Source organism: Oenanthe melanoleuca, chromosome 5 (genome assembly GCF_029582105.1).
Source record: "Oenanthe melanoleuca isolate GR-GAL-2019-014 chromosome 5, OMel1.0, whole genome shotgun sequence".
NCBI lineage: Eukaryota > Metazoa > Chordata > Aves > Passeriformes > Muscicapidae > Oenanthe > Oenanthe melanoleuca.
The window spans coordinates 8,515,396-8,530,115 of NC_079339.1; the positions used below are offsets into that span (position 1 = coordinate 8,515,396).

The 14,720-nt window shown below is 49.3% G+C and overlaps 2 protein-coding genes across 6 annotated transcripts in view; both read left to right on the forward strand.

Annotated features, from left to right (window-relative positions):
- The window catches only part of LOC130253457 (mas-related G-protein coupled receptor member H-like), a 151,152-nt gene that overhangs the window by 132,294 nt on the left and 4,138 nt on the right, over positions 1-14,720 (forward strand). Inside the window, exon 1 of one of the 5 annotated variants that reach the window (XM_056492048.1) lies at positions 6,412-6,458. The exons of 3 other annotated variants lie outside the window; for them this stretch is intronic. The gene's annotated coding sequence lies outside the window, so the exon portion shown is untranslated. Of the gene's footprint in view, positions 1-6,411; positions 6,459-14,273; positions 14,718-14,720 lie in introns of those variants that run through there. One more of the 5 variants, XM_056492044.1, reaches the window with a different exon arrangement.
- On the forward strand, positions 8,976-10,647 carry LOC130253475 (mas-related G-protein coupled receptor member H-like). The gene has a single exon (XM_056492065.1). The coding sequence runs from the start codon at positions 9,051-9,053 to the stop codon at positions 9,918-9,920; it is 870 nt and encodes a 289-aa protein (XP_056348040.1). The 5' UTR covers positions 8,976-9,050; the 3' UTR covers positions 9,921-10,647.

Genomic DNA, 14,720 nt, shown 5'->3' on the forward strand with positions numbered 1-14,720 from the left:
TCAGATTGGATATTGGTAAGAAATCCTTCCCTGTGAGGGTGCTGAGGCCCAGGCACAGGTTAACCAGAGGGTCAGGAATAAAAAACCACAAGTGCTCCCAAGTCTGAGGAGGATGAGCTCTAATGAATGGGTGGAAAGGGGGCCACAACACCCCAAAATCTGGTCTCTAATAGCTTTCTTTGCATCATTAAAGGAAGTGACAGTAATTAATGTGGGTTCTAAGTGCTGATAACCTGGATGCCAGTAGCTGGCTGCTGTCATTCTCTTGGCCTGCGTAAGTGTGCGGTAGAATTACAAAAAAAAAAAGTTCTTGGCTGAATTGTGCTTTCTTGAGCCCAGGTAGGCTTTGGCAATGATTCTGGAGCCCATCTCAGAATGGAAGCTCTTTCTGACAAGAAGCCAGATGCTTCATTGGCACTGCCAGCACTTCCAGGACTGCCAGCATTCCAGTGCCACCATGACCACCAGTATCCCTCTGCTGCTGTAGGGACAATGATCCCTCAGGGAAGAGAAATGAGGACTGGTAGAAACCTGCCAGGAGAGGGAAGGCACTTGGAGAGTGGGCCATTGTGCAGGGAAGAAATGTTCCTCATCTAGAGGAAATAAGGAGCCATTTGGAAAATATTTCCTTTGGAGCTTTTGCAAAAAATACTCCCTATACAGTAAAAAAAAAAAAAAAAAAAAAAAAAAAATCACAAGATAAATAACTCTGAGGAAGTGAAACTGACACAGCCAGAAATGCAGTTTCTGACTGCCACATGACTTCACTGAGTCTGGGAGAGTAACAGTGGGAAAGGTCACAAAGAAGAGTCAGAAGGACCATAGTGGGAGCTCCTGGTGATCTGGGCATTTTATTAATCATCTTGAGGACCTGAGAGGATCTACTATAGGACATGGATCCCAAAAAGCAAGAGGTACCAGGAAACAGTGCTGATCTGCACAGACCCCCTTTGCCTGCTGCTGCCCCACAGTGAACAGGTCAGTGCAATATTTTCCTTCTTCCCACCCCCATGTTCCTCTCCTCCAGCAGCTGCTCTCTTCCTGTCACCCTCTCCTGGTGACTACAGTGCCATCCTCTGGTGCTCCCTGCTCTACCTAAGCTTCCCTTCTGCCTTTCCTGCTGAACAGCCCAGCCCTCCTGTTATAAATACAAACGTAATCAAGCCGAATTAAATATGATTACAATAAGCGATATTTATTTTGTGACCGAAACAGGGTCCTCGATAGCCACAACCGCAAAGGAACAGCGCCGAGCCGGGGGTCGGCGTCGGGTGAACACACAATGATTCGAACTCTATCGCTCCGAATCCCCAAGTGTTCACAAACAGCTTTGGTTAGTCCAGTTTTTATACGGTTTTTCCTTGCCCGAGGCGGAGGTCTTTGTCTTCTCTTGTCGTTCAACATATTCATGTAGTTTTCTTTCACCGCGTTGGGCTGGACAAAACCATATCCTGGGAGACAATGAATTCTGATGAGGACATTCCCTGGTTTTCGGGAAGGTGACATGGAGATGTATCCTGTCGATCTCCGTTTACGGGAAACCAGGCATTCAGATGTATTTTTTCCATGGCGTTGATTAAGGGCGGTTATCAGGTCCTCGTAACTTGGCTGCCTCCCTAGACAGGGCCATCTCCGCTGCGGCTAGATCTATTTGTTAATTTGAGCTATCCTACTTTTGTTGGATGTCACAATGATATAATCAAGTGACCTGTGTCTTTACCGTCTGTGGTTTGGTTTTAGCCAAATATTGCTTTCTTTACACTACTATATAATTCTTACACGGATTACATTATATTCATCCATTACACCTCCCATCTCCATCTCCCAACCCACAAGTCCCACTGTTCTTCTCCCCTACACAATTAACTCCCTCCCACTGAATCTTCCCCACTGCAGGGAGCATCTGAGGAGCCCAATGGTCCATCCCAGGATTCTCCTATCCACTCTGACCACAGCTAGGGGCCACATCCCACTGCCTGGCCAGTGTCCATCCATAGAGGTGACCATCGTGTCCCCATCTACTGCCTCACGCAGTGAAGGGGATGATCTCTGTGAGACACGTCACCAACGTGGCCATACACAGTGTGGCACTGCTCATCTGCCTCTGGGGGCTGGTTGGGAACGGGACTGTCCTTTGGCTCCTCGGCTTCCACTGTTTGTGCAGGAATAGCAACACCCGTTACATCCTCATCCTGACTATTTTTTACTTCCTCGTCTTTCTGGTGCCCTTCAGTCTGCTTTTCCTGCTGGTGGACTTGTCCTGCTCTGCCATCATACCCTTGCAGTACGTGTGGATGGTTTTCCAACTATCACTGATGTACAACAGCCTGGCACTGTACCTGCTGACAGCCATCAACATCCGGAGGTGCAGGTTCATCCACTGCTGTGTCTGGAACTGCTGCCACTGTCCCCAGCATCTCTCGAAGGTGGTGTATGCCCTGCTCTGGGCATTCTCCATCCTTGTCTTGACTCTCTTTGCCACAGTCGCTTCCCTTTGTGAGTCCCAGCTATCTGAGAACTGCCGAGTGTCTCTCATCTCTATGTACACCTTCAACCTCCTCCTCTGTCCTCCCTTCATGCTCATTTCCAACACAATTCTCTACATTAAGGTCAAGTCTGGCTTGCACCAGCAGCACCCCAAGAATCTCGACATTGTTATCTGCCTCACTGTGCTCCCCCTCAGCCTCTGAAAATTCCTGCAGGAGTTCAGCTATACCATTTTCTCCTCCCAGGTGGCTTTTCTGCTCAACTGCATCCACAGCAGCATCAAACCCTTCATCTACTTCTTGGCAAGGAGCTGCTGGAGGCACTGCTCTACGCAGTCCCTCCAGTTCTCCCTGCAGGGGATCTTTGCAGACCCAGAAGGAAACCCTGCTGGCATCAATGATCCTGCCAAGGAACCTGTGCTCTGAGTCTGGTGATTCCTCCTGCTGCACTGCTGAGGGACACTGGGACAGTGGGTGAAAGATTAAAAAATGAATAAATATCCACAGTGTCATCTTCCCTGTACTGGTGCATCCTCTCACCCTTTCCAGGCAGCACTGGGATCCGAGAAATGCTCCTTAAGTATCCACCTTGAGGAGCAGCCCTGGGGCTCATCTCCTCTGCAGCTCATCAGAAACACCCTCTGCTCCCAGGAACTGTTGCTGGATTTTATGCACAGCCTTGGAAATTATTTCACTTCCCTGAATGGCACAACATCCCTGTTCTCACACTTTCACAGAAAGCTGCCACCCCAAGGTAGCCAGGATGAAACATGGTTGTGACTGAAGCCTGTTGGGAGTTGAGTGTTTTTCTATTACTGTGTCAATTTAAAGAATTTTTCCCATTATCATGCCAATGGAGCTGGCCGGTTACACCCTGAATATTTGACGACTTTAAACAAAAGAGGTAGGTGGGATCGGCTTGGAGAGTGGCACTCGTGCTTCCAAAGGGGACTCGTGTTCCCGGCGAGCTCGGAGAAGGATCCCCCTGGTCTTGGAGCCACGCGGCCGAAGGCAGGAGAGCCAGACCCTCTGCGATCACCTGCCCTGCATCTGCCCCGCTGCAGCCTCCTGCCTCTGCAGACACAGCGAATCACCCGGACACCAACAGTGAGCGAGGAGCTGCTCGCTCCAGCCCGTTCCCACCCAAGATCGGCGCGGCCGCTGCCGCCCCCTCCCACCTCCGCTCCTGCTGAGAGAAATGTGTCCACAACTAAAGAAAGGACTGGAACCGAGTTATCTGTTCTGTTTTGTTAGTAATTTTAACAACTGCTGTTGTTTCTGCTGGTACAGTTAGATATATTAGTAAAAGAGCTGTTATTCCTACCCCCTTATCTCTGCCTCAGAGTCCTTGATTCAAACGTTTACAATACTTGGCGGGAGTGGATTTCAGGTCTCTGTTTCAAAGGAAAACTTCTGCCTTTATTGGTAGATACCTGTCCTTCAAACCAGGACAAGCCCATCTCTTTGGGCCCTGTAAAGAGCAATCCAAAAGGAGACCATTGGAGCTCTCCTGGGTCCCAGCACTGCTGACCAGAACCTCCCTGGGAGTGGGGCCTCTCCCAGCCGGGATCTCTTCCATTTGTTGCCCTCCTGTGATCCCCGAACGCCGACAGGTCCTGGGCCGATCCCCCCACTGCTCGAGGCTCTGCCCTTGGCACAGTGAGGAGATGCAACTCCCCATCCACTCTGGCAACCACTGCCTGGGGCCACATCCCACTGCCTGCCCAGAGTCCACTCATGGTGCTGAGCACCATGTCCCTATCTCCCATCTCACCTACCAAGGGAGTTGATCTTTGTGAGACTGATGCCCCCAATGTGGCCATAAACAGTGTGACACTGCTCATCTGCCTCTGTCGCTTCTGCATTCTGCAGGAATGCTGCTGTCATCTGGTTCCTTGGGTTCCACTCCAGAGGGACTCCATGAAATCCATCACTGCCTTACATCCTTCCTCTGGCCATCCTCACCTTCTTCTCCCTCATCATCATGCCCCCGTTCACTCTGCTCTTCCTACTAGAGGGTTTGTCCTGCTCTCCCATCATCATCCCAGCAGATATAAGCTTCTTTTTCCTCCTTGCCATGATGTTCTACAGTGTACTGCTGATGGCCACAGCATTGAGAGGTGCAAGTCCATCCTCTGCCAATGTTTGTCACAGCAGGCAGTGATGGACAAAGCACCACAACCTCCCAAGGCAAGTGTCCTTGAATGGATGCCCTGATGGCACAGGTACATCTGTTCCTGCTGAGTGATTTCAGCTCAGTTTTCAGCTGCTGCTGCAGGCAACATTGAAAAAAGGAACAGCAGCTGTCATATGGGGTTCTAAAGAGGTCTTTATTCTTCTTCCACAAAGGGGTCCAGGGACAAAGACTGACCAAATAGGTCTGTGGTAGCAGGGTTTATATGGGGAAAGCAGGGGGCAGGGTAGGGCAACAGGAATAATGATCTGAGGATTCAGGGGTGGAATAAAGGCAGACGGCCAATAAGGTACAAAGTAACTACAAACAACCAAACAGCATTGTGGGAAAGATTTTGTCTCTACCATAACCACAGAGGACCTGGCCAATGGGTTACCTTTTCAGGTGAGCACAATAAGCTCCTCGTCTTCAACGCTTTCCCTCTAGGGAAGACCCATGGCCTCCGTTGGGCTCTGTGCCTCCATAATTCCCCTTTATTTACTAAAATAGCTCTTCCCACAGATTTTTATAAACAATGAACTGAACAAGGGAACATGAGTAAAATGATAAAAATGACAAATAAAATTAACAAAATGTCCTAAGTGAAAGCAGGTGCCCATCCCTTTAATCCCCAACCTTCAGAGAGTTCCTCCAGCCAGTCTTTATTTTTCTGCCCTTTAATGTCCTTCACCTGATCTTTAAAAAACTGCATGCTCTTGTGGATAGACTCACTGTTTAATGTTAACTTGAGGCAGCACAGTCCCTCAAACTCCAGGCGGCCATGAGCATGGGGGAGGAGCAGCCTCCCACATCTTCGTCCTGGGATTCTTCCAAGTACTTACTGACTTGTGGGAGGACCCTAAGCCATCGGTAAAGATGGTCAGAGCTTTGAGAGGTGTTTTATTTTGAATGAATTTGGGGACCATATTGAAATTTGAAGTAAATAATTTATGGTGAGGAAGGGAAGTTGGAGAATGGGACACTCTTCTGGAAAGAAGGGCTTTTAATTACAGGGAAATGAGGAGACATTCACAGATGTTATAAACAGGTAGTATGGTGATTGGCTCTCACAAATGTTGAATGAATATTATGTGTGTTACCATGTTAAAAGAAGATCTGTTCAGATGTGGAGTTTTCCTAATGTGAGTGCTGTGTTCATGTTGAATGCTGTAATGCTGATCTCTGACCATGGTGTGGAGCTGAAGCCACAAGGGCTGCACAAGCTCCAGGAAGGCAGGATGAAGGAGGAGCTGTGTCAGAGGAGTGGAATATGTTTGAATGTGGGGTTTGGCTTACAGGGGGTTGGCTTACCAAGAGTATGTAAGGCGTGTTCCTGGTGTGGGCAGTGTGCCTGTGGCTGTGCCTGTGGCTGTGGTGAGCACCCAGAGCTGTTCCTTTTACATTATTAACTCCCTTGGTGTAGTTTAATAAATTTTTTGAAATTTTGAGAAGTGTGGCATTGTTTCTCACAACAAGGGAAAAGACCACTTGCTTTGTAGGGAAAAAAAGAAGATCAAGAACCCAAAGGCTGTGGAATTCTGATGGATCCAAAGTTGTGAAATCCCTTCTGACGTCCCTGTGCCCTCACCATGCCTTGGGAAACAACAGCAGGAGACTACACAGAGAGACCCAGCAGGATGGGAATGGGGAGCTCCTGCTGATCTGGGCACTTTCTCCTTCATATCCATGACCTGGGAGGAGCTGCATTAGGACATGGATCCCAAATGAGCAAGAGGTATCAGGAAGCACCGCTGATCTGCACAGACCCCCTTTGCCTGCTGCTGCCCCACAGTGAACAGGTCAGTGCAATGTTTTCCTTCCTCCCTCTCCCACCTCCCTCTCCTCCAGCAGCTGCTCTGTTCCTGCCACCCTCTCCTGGTGACCACAGTGCCCTCCCCAGGTCTCAGGTCCCAGCTCCTCTGCCCTGTGTCTCCCATCAGTATCCTGGCATTGAAACTGGCTGAAATAAATTTTCTAACACAATGAGAAGCATTTGGAAGCAGGAATTCTTTACCTGCACAGGACACACAGAAGGATCTCTTCTTGATCTGTGTGTGTGGTGAGACTTTACAACAGGGGTTTTATCCATTATAACCACACATAGATGTTAAAAAGTTTTTATCTAACACATAAACATCATATTTGTAGACTTTATTTTCATGTGTCAATCTCCTACTGGAAGTATTTTTATGATGCTGGAGGATCATTCAGAGGGGTCTCTGGTGGTTGTATTCACTGAGTGCTGCAATATTAAATATGACCCTGCCTTGAACTTTTCCTCTGGCCCTGTGCTCTTGCTTCTTGTTACAGAACTTGCCCCAAAACCACTCGAGTCCTCCTTATCTGTTTCTGGAGTGGCTCCAGCCACATTTATCATCCTGTGAGCACATTGGAGCTGGGCTGTTCTCCTCCCTCCAGGGTCCTAGCATCCTATGGCCAGGAGGAGCAGAGACACTGCTGGGGTCCCAGGTGGAGCTGGGAGCAGTGGGGCTGTCAGGGGAAAACAAGCAGCCCTGGGTGGGTTCTGGGGTGTCAGAGCAGTGGAGGTTGGAGGGGTCAGGAGAGGGTCAGAGGGGATTTTGAGGGGTCTGGATGCCAGCAAACCCAGAGGAAAGCAAAGCCTTACAGGCCCTGGTCAGAGTGGGGGAGCGGCTGCCCTCTTGGAAACCTGTGGGATGAGATGGGATAGGATTAGGATAGGATATAGGATATAGGATATAGGATATAGGATATAGGATATAGGATATAGGATATAGGATATAGGATATAATATAGGATATAGGATATAGGATATAGGATATAGGATATAGGATGTCGGATGTTGGATGGTATAGGGATAGGGATAGAGATAGGGATAGGGATAGGGATAGGGATAGGGATAGGGATAGGGATAGGGACATAGGGATAGGGATAGGGATAGGGATGGGGATGGGGATGGGGATGGGGATGGGGATGGGGATGGGGATGGGGATGGGGATGGGGATGGGGATGGGGATGGGGATGGGGATGGGGATGGGGATGGGGATGGGGATGGGGATGGGGATGGGGATGGGGATGGGGATGGGGATGGGGATGGGGATGGGGATGGGGATGGGGATGGGGATGGGGATGGGGATGGGGATGGGGATGGGGATGGGGATGGGGATGGGGATGGGGATGGGGATGGGGGTAGGGTAGGGTAGGGTAGGGTAGGGTAGGGTAGGGTAGGGTAGGGTAGGGTAGGGTGGGATGGGATGGGATGGGATGGGATGGGATGGGATGGGATGGGATAGGATAGGATAGGATAGGATAGGATAGGATAGGATAGGATAGGATAGGATAGGATAGGATAGGATAGGATAGGATAGGATAGGATAGGATAGGATAGGATAGGATAGGATAGGATAGGATAGGATAGGATAGGATAGGGAGCAGCCCAGTTTTGCTTCTTTTGGGCTCAGGGGAGGCTTGGCAATGATCCCAGAGTTCTTTGGGAAATGGGAGTTACTTGTGCAAGCAGACAGCTGCCTCACCAGCACTGCCAGCACTGCAATGCCACCAGCACTACCAGCATCCCTCTGCTGCTGGAGGGACAATGACCCCTCAGGGAAGAGAAATGAGGAATGACAGAAACCTGTCAGGAGAGGGAAGACAATTTGAGAATGGGACATTCTGCAGGGAAGGAATATTTCCCACCAGGATGAAATGAGGATATATTTTCAAAATATTTCATTTAGAGCTTTTGACAAAAGTCACTTCCTCTATAGCAGAAAAGCCCAGATAAATACCTCTGAGGAAGTGAAACTCTGACGTAGCCCAAGATGCAATTTCCGACTCCCCCGTAACATCACCAAGACTTTTGGAAGTAACAGGGAGACAGGGCCCAGAGAGAGGCAGCAGGACCTGAATGGGGAGCTCCTGGTAATCTGGGCACTTTCTCCTTCTTCTATCCTAAAGATCCACTTTAGGATATTGATCCCAAAGGAGCAAGAGCTACCAGGAAGCACCACTGATCTGCACAGACCCTCTGTGCCTGCATCTTCCCCACAGTGAACAGGTCAGTGCAATGTTTCCCTTCTACCCTACCTCACCTTCCTCTCCTCCAGCAGCTCCTCTGTTCCTGCCACCCTCTCCTGGTTACCGCTATGCTGTCCCCAGGTGCTTCCTGCTCTCCCTAAGCTTCCCTTCTGCCCTTCCTGCTGAACAGCCCAGCCCTCCCATGTCCCTCTCTGAACCCACAAGTTCCACTGTTGTTCTCCCCTACACATCTCACTTATCTCCACTAAGTCCTTCCTGCTGCAGGGAGCTCCTGAGGAGCCGCATGGTCTATCCCTGGATTCTCCAAGCACTGACTCCCATCATCTCAGACCATAGCCAGGGGCCACATCCCACTGCCTGCCCAGTGTCCATCCATGGAGGTGACCACTGTATCCCCATCTCCTGCCTCATTCACTGAAGGGGACAATCTCTGTGACATAGATGTCACCAGTGTGGCTATGCACAGTGTGACACTGCTCATCTGCCTCTGTGGGCTGGCTGGGAATGGGGCTGTCCTTTGGCTCCTCAGCCTGAAAATCCGTAACTCTGGCATCTTTAACCTGGCTTTTGCCGACTTCCTCTTCCTTGTCTTCACGGTGCCCTCCATCCTTCTCTTCCTAGTGGAGGACATATCCTGCTCTATTATTATGCCCCTGACGTACATGAGCTTCCTTTTCCAGCTCTCAATGGTCTCCTTCTACTGGGCATTGTTCCAACTGGCATTCCTCAATTTCAGGAAGGACATGACCTTCCTCTTTGAGCTCTGCTGCCATTGCTGTCACCTTCCCGAGCGCCTGTGGTGGGTGGTGGACAGTGTCCAAGACTGGGCCTTCTTTGCTCTCTTCACTGTCATTCCCATGGTGACATCCCTGTGCCCATCACACGAGCAGGAACAGTGCAGGGCAGCTCTCATCTCCATGTTCACAGTCATCCTGCTCCTCTTTGTTGTCCCCATGGTCATTTCCCGCACAATCGACATCATCAGGGCCATGCGAGGCTCCAAGAAGCAGCAACCCAAGAGGAGAGACATCATTATCTTCCTCATTGTGGTATTTGCTCTTCTCATCAACCTCTGCAATTTCCTGCAGCAGCTCGGGTACATGCCTGTTTCCTCCCAGGTTGTTTTCCTGCTCACCTGCATCCACAGCAGCATCAAACCCTTTATCTATTTCTTGGCAGGGCACTGTTGGAGTCCCTGCTCCATCTGGTCCCTCAGAGATTCCCTCCAGGAAGTTTTTGAGTAGCAGAAAGAAAAACTTCCCAGAGAAATGATGCCCCCAGGGACATGGGGCTCTGAGCTTGTTAATCCCTTCCACCGCTCTGATTGAGACAGGGAATTGAGAAGTAAGGAATAGTTCATCAAAAACCAAGACAATGAGGAATGCCTGACATTTACTATGCTTGCAAAAATCGGGAGGAGAGGCAAACAGGTTTGTGATAAACAGAGCCAGAACTTGCAAACAGGGTGAAGGGTGCAAGGCTACCAGTGATAAGTGATAAATCCAAAACCCTTAACCAGCAAGAGCTAATCTCAAGGCCTGGAATATGCCAAGAAGGTTAAGATGCATACTCTGGAGACAAAGCTGAAAAGTTCAAGTGCGATGAAATGTTTGGAAGACTTCATCAGAGACCCCAAATGACCTCTGCATTGGGGAGGCACAAGCACAAAAGGACTTTTGGTTCGTTTTAATAGGAAGCGAGGGTAGGCAGGACGAGGTGGGGCTAGGACATGAATATGTATTGGTCATATTGTGTAATCCTAAATTTTAGGGAGTAAATAAAGCAGTAGTTTGAAGTTTCGGTGTGCAGGCTTTGGGAGGAATTATCCCTGTGCACCTCAGTGCTGAATAAATGCACACCTACTTTATAACTCTCATTTCTCACGAGTTACAGAGTCTTTTCTGCGTATCATGCTGAAGGATCTCAGTGCAAGTTTTTTGAGTCACTTGATTAATAAATATCCACACCCTCCCTGTGCTGGTGTATTCCTATGGGAGAAGGGAGCAGGGGCATTGCCAGGGGCAATGTGGGAGGGATGCTTTGCCATAGAGCACATTGGAGCATGGCTTTCCTCCTCCCTGCTGTGCCCACATGGCTCCAGGCAGTGCAGCTGGGCTCAGTGCTGTTCCCCAGTTCTATTCCCGATGGAATGACCCTCATTGCCTCGGCCCCAGGGAATGAACTCCATCTCCTTTGGCTACCCAGATGAGTTTCATGGTGTTTTGAGGGATCTCTTGCCTGCAAAGAATGTGACACCTTAAGGCCTGGGGACACACCCAGCAGAGGAAACTTCCCAAATGCTTGTGGGGCTGGTGCCTCTAAATGGCAGGAGAGGGTGCCTCCTTCCCCTTTTGTCCAGCAGAGCCAGCCCTGCATTCCCAGCTGATGGGAAGAGACACCAGGTAAGGCTGCAGAGCTGGGCAGGAACAGCACCATTCCCTTGTACTTTCCGTGGGAATTTGTCACATATTTTAATTTCAGAATCAAATCCTTCTGAGTAAAGTGCTGGGTAAAGTGCTCCACTGAACCTGTGTGCCTGTGACCAAAAAGAGCTTTCAGCATGGAAATTCACATCACCAGATGCTTGGACCATTTAATGGCAAAGAAATTAGGGGGTTATGCTGCTGTTCTGTGGAATGAGGCCATCCTCTGTTTCTCCAGCATCAAAGTCTGATGAAGCCATTGACCACCTCCATCCTCAACCTGGTCACCCTCAGGAGGAGCTGAACACAGACTCAGCACAAAGCTTCAGCCAAAATCCATCTCTGTCATTTTGTCATTACCCATTTCTCAGATTTGTATTTATTTTTTTGGTTTGTTTCCAGTGTGATAATTCTGTCCTCAGAATTTGTTGATTAAAAAACATCCAGGCTTCTCTGCAGAGCTTGTCCCTGATGAACAGTGACCAAAATGGCTCATTTCCTTATTTTATCCCATTCTAAAAATTCTGACTTGCTGTCAGGAGGGCAGGTTCCTGTCTCATACCAGAGCTCTTCCTAAGGCACGTGCCTGCAACGGTTGGGATGATGTTAGCAATGCCAAGATCTCCTCATTCCTCCTGGGAGAGACCTGGGAACTAGCTACATCTCTTACCCAGGAGGAAGTTGTCCCTCCTCTTCCCACTGCCTTAAATGCAGGGGAAACCAAGGCATCACTGCTTCTGGAAAGGGATGGGAGAGTGAAAGTCATGGGTGCTGAGTCAGGTTTGGAGACACAAGGCACACACAAGACTAAACATCGAGAAAGCATTTATTAAAAGAGTTGTTAGTAATTAGCAGAAGAGAGACTTTGACATCGGAGAGGGTGTTTTCTTCCTGTCTCCTGTTTTCCTGTCCAATGGAAAGCAGAAATTTTCCACAGTATAACACCTTGTTGAGGAAAAAACAACTCAGCCAGGCAGTGTCTCCCTCTTCTTGTTTGAAAGACAGGTATCTGCCAGGGAAAAGCAGGGCCTTCCCTTGAAATGGAGAATATAAACCCTCCCCCTCTGAATTAAGCTGATTTTGAAATTAAGGTATTGTCGGAAAAGATATAGGGATAGGAATAACAGTTTTTTACTAGTATATATAACAAGGCAAACAAAACAACAGCAATTATGGAATTAACAACAGACAGAACAGGAATCCAGTTTCAGTCCTCTCGGCCATGGGCACTTTTCCCTTTGGTGCAGTCACAGCTGGCAGTGAGCGCTGGCAGGCTCCTGATGGGCAGGTGCCATGATCCCTGAGGCTGCAGGGGCACTGGGGTGATGGTGGCTGTGTCCCAGGTGGGAAGGGATGGAGTAGAGGTTTGCCCATGAACCCTGGGGCAGTGTCGGTCCCAGTGCTCCAACAGGACACTTAGAAATAGAAATCTGAAGCAGGAGAGCATTCCAATGAGGGCAGTGGTGCAGAGTTAAGTAGCAGAAGAAGAGACAGATCCTGGTCTTCAGGTGGTGGTGATAGCAGCTGGGACCTTTCTCCTCCAAAGCCAAGAGTGAACGACAGACAGCAACTGCCCCCCACCCTCCTTTTCCTACTTCTAATATCGTGGTGTTCCCCCCTGGTCCTTCCCAAAGAGACAAAACCCCAAGAAAATAACATATTTCTCCCCACTGCCTCCAAGAGGTCTTAGCCATCAGTGCTTCTTAGCATATCCACAGGAAAAATCCCCAGCGAAGACGAAAGAAAAGAAAACAAAAACCCAAGAGCAGCTCTCTTGGCTGCAGCCCTTAAAAAGTTGCAGGTTTCACCTGAATCATCTTCTACACTGCCCTGGCAGTCAGACAGCAGCCTACAGTGAATTCCAAGGAATTCCTGGAAAGTTGAGGTGGCATGATTCCTACCCAGCCTTACATGCCTCAGGGATCTGGGATGCTCCTGCTGGAAACTGGCACATGTGGTGACCCTGAGACTAGAACTGTCAATTCTCTTCCCTGCTGACACCGTGTTTCTGTCCCTAGTTATGGAATCTCATATCCCCTCACCAGGACAATCCTTTCAACTGCAAACACTTAATTTTCCATGAGCTAAAGGGGCTTAAGGAGAGTTGGAGAGGGACTTTGCACAAGAGCATGGAGTGACAGGAGAAGGAGGAATGGCTTCCCCCTGAGAGAGGGTGGGTTCAGATTGGATATTGGGAAGGAATTTTTCCCTGTAAGGGTGCTGAGGCCATGGCACAGGTTGTCCAGAGAGGCTGTGGCTGCCCCATCCCTGACAGTGACCAGACCAGGTTGGATAGGGTTTGGAGCAACCTGGCATAATAGGAGGTGTCACTGCTGGCAAAGGGACAGTATGGGATCAGGTAGAAAATACCACAAATGTTGCCTGGACTGAGGAGGAGCAGGAGCTCTGCTGAAGGGCTGGAAGGGAGTTCACAGCACTCTGGTCTCTAATACCTTTCAATGCATTATCAAAGGGATTGGCAGTAATTAGGGTGGGCTCTAAGTGCCGATAACTGGGCTGCAAGCAGCTGATTGCTGTCATTCCTTGGGCCCTGTGAGCCTGCACTGAAATGATAGAAATGGGTGTCCGGGGGCCAGGGGTGCTCCATGAGCCCAGGGGAGGTTTTGGCAATGATTCTGGAGCTCTTCCCAGAATGGGAGTTGTGTCTGACAGGCACTCAGACGCTTCAACAGTGCTACCAGCATCACCAGCATCCCTCTGCTGCTGGAGGGGCAATGACCCCCTAGGGAAGAGAAATGAGGAATGGTAGAAACCTGTCACGTGGGGGAAGGAAATTGGAGAATGGGACACTCTTCTGGAAAGAAGTGTTTCCAGTTAGGTGGAAATGAGGAGGCATTCACAGATGTTATAAACAGGTGGTATGGTGATTGGCTCTCACAAATGTTGAATGAATATTATGTGTGTTATCATGTTAAAAGAAGCTCTGTTCAGATGTGGAGTTTTTCTAATGTGAGTGCTGTGTTCGTGTTGAATGCTGTAATGCTGATCTCTGACCATGGTGTGGAGCTGAAGCCACAAGGGCTGCACAAGCTCCAGGAAGGCAGGATGAAGGAGGAGCTGTGTCAGAGGAGTGGAATATGTTTGAATGTGGGGCTTGGCTTACCAGGGGATTGGCTTACCAAGAGTATGTAAGGCGTGTTCCTGGTGTGGGCAGTGTGCCTGTGGCTGTGCCTCTGGCTGTGGGTGAGCACCCAGAGGTGTTCCTTTTACCATTTTTTGTCCCTTGTTGTAGTTTAATAAACTTTTTGAAATTTTAGAAGTGCAGAGGCATTTCTCACAACAAAGGAAAAGACCACTTGCTTTGTAGGGAAAAGGAAAATCAAGATCAATACCCCCGAGACTGTGAAATTCTGATGGATCCAAAGTTGTGAAACCCCTTCTGATAGCCTTGTGACTCCAGCAGCTTTCGGAAAAAACAACAACAGTGGAAAAGGGCACGGAGAGACCTAGAAGGATGGGAATGGGGAGCTCCTTCTCCATGTTCCTGACCTGGGAGGAGCTGCTTTAGGACATGGATCCCAAAGGAGCAAGAGGTACCAGGAAGCACTGCTGATTGGCACAGACCCCCTTTGCCTGCTGCTGCCCCACAGTGAACAAGTC